At 43.0% G+C, this 2,207-nt stretch overlaps 1 protein-coding gene across 1 annotated transcript in view; it reads right to left on the reverse strand.

Moving 5' to 3' along the window:
• Positions 1-2,207, reverse strand: part of DEPDC5 (DEP domain containing 5) — a 227,493-nt gene that overhangs the window by 194,479 nt on the left and 30,807 nt on the right. Inside the window, 1 exon segment of the mRNA XM_011938349.1 lies at positions 547-625. Within this exon segment, the coding sequence (XP_011793739.1) occupies positions 547-625 (79 nt within the window).

The following is a 2,207-nucleotide window of genomic DNA, read 5'->3' on the forward strand; positions in this document are numbered from 1 at the left end:
TGCCTCAGCCTCCCAAGAAGCTGGGATTACAGGCACCTGCCACCATGCCTGGCTAATTTTTGTATTTTTAGTAAATACAGGGTTTCCCCATGTTGGTCAGGCTAGTCTCCAACTCCTGACCTCAGGTGATCTGCCCGCCTCAGCCTCCCAAACTGCTAGGATTACAAGGCATGAGCCACTACACCCAGCCTGTTTTGTACATCTTACAAGATCATAACAGCCAGATGTACAAAGTGGTTTCATTCTCAACTTTCTAAGAAGCCGAGTTTATTTATTTATTTTTTGAAGCCAAATTTAATATCTGCCTCACTACTAAGAGGCTGTGGCTTCAATGTAAAATGCAGTTTGAAAGAAATTTGATTATTGAAAAAAGCAGTGTATCTTCAGAACGAGAAAACACTCTAACCTCCAAATATGATTATTCTCACAAGGATATTTAAAGTTTGTTAGAAGATGATGTGGGGGACCCTGGGCATTCATGAATTAGCATTTGTAGTTCCAGAAAATTCTCCCCTTAGCAGTTATAATCAGCATTAGAAACAGTACCATAAATATCAAAATCCCACATTTCACAGCTCATCTGAATAAATATGTAAACCATAGCCGATGTAGAACGAAACACCACCTGAAATAAAAACACAATTGTATTAAAAAGCAATGCCATATAGAGTTTCAGTTCTATAAGATGAAAAAGTTCTGAAGATCTGCTTCACAACAGTATAAATGTTCTTAACACTACTGAACTATACACTTAAAATGGTTAAGATAGTAAATTTTATGATAGGCTTTTTAATCACAATTTTTTTTTTAAGCAATGATAAAAGAATCTTGCAATGTTGGACTTCTTTTTTTCCTTTGTTTTGAGACAGGATCTCATTCTTGCCGCCCAGGCTGAGTGCAGTGACATAATCACAGCTCACTGCAGCCTCAGACTCCCAGGATGAAATGATCCTCCCACTGCAGCCTCCCAAGTAGGTGGGACTATGGGAGTGCATCCCCAGGCCACAAAATTTTTGTATTTTTGTAAAAAGGCGGTCTCCCTATGTTGCCCAGAGTGGTTTTAAACTCCTGGGCCCAAGCAATTCTCACACTGTGTCCGGAGGTGGTTCCTTCCAGTGGGTTCCTGGTCTCCCTGACTTCAAGAATGAAGCTGCAGACCTTCACAGTGAGTGTTACAGCTCTTACAGGTGGCATGGACCACCTTTGCTCACCAAGAGTGAGCAGCAGCCAGATACATTGTGAAGAGTGAAAGAACAAAGCTTCCACGTGGAACGGGACCCGGGGTTGCACTGCTGGCTAGGGTGTCCAGCTTTTATTCCCTTATTTGTCCCAGTCCATGTCCTACTGATTGGTCCATTTTACTGAGCGCTGATTGGTCCATTTTACAGAGTGCTGATTGGTGCACTTACAATCCTTTAGCTAGACAAAGAGCGCTGATTGGTGCATTTACAATCCTCTAGCTAGACAGAAAAGTTCTCCAAGTCCCTACTCGACCCAGGAAGTCCAGCTGGCTTCACCTCTTACCACCTTTGCCTCCTGAAGTGTTGGGATTATAAGCATGAGTCACAGCTCGGGGCCATGACTTGGGACCTCTAAAAGCAAACTTCATCGAAGCATTCTTTGTTTCATTTAAATAGTTACTGAACTCTTACTCTGAGCCCTGTTTCAGAGACAGTGAAAAGAAGATCTGGTCCCTATCCTCTAGGAGCTTACAGTACAAGATAAAAATATGCAAAACGTTCCAACATATACAAAGGTTCTATGAACATTTACACAAGAAATGCAGGGGAAAGGGCAGTGAATCTACCTGGGAAAGTTATGGAAATCTCGTTACGGAGACAGTACTTGGGCTAAGATGGGCCAGGTGATGAGTTGCCAATCTAATAAATTATAACTCACATTGTACTTCCACTACTCTCAGACTGCCTCAATGAAAAGCATAAGTGGTTTTCTAGCCCTGTGTGCTATACCACAGAGCCTTTCCTCCACAAGGCTCTAAAGAAGTTTAGAGGGAACGTAAAATGTAAATCTCTAACACTCCTTTAGTCCATCAGAGACCTGCTCCTTAAAGACTGAAGCTCCTGGCCGGGCATGGTGACTCACACCTGTAATCCCAGCACTTTGGGAGGCTGAGGCAGGTGGATCACCTGAGGTCAGGAGTTGGAGACCAGCCTGACCAACATGGCGAAACCCCGTCTCTACTAAAA

Source organism: Colobus angolensis, unplaced genomic scaffold (genome assembly GCF_000951035.1).
Source record: "Colobus angolensis palliatus isolate OR3802 unplaced genomic scaffold, Cang.pa_1.0 Scaffold171, whole genome shotgun sequence".
Taxonomy (NCBI): Eukaryota; Metazoa; Chordata; class Mammalia; order Primates; family Cercopithecidae; genus Colobus; species Colobus angolensis.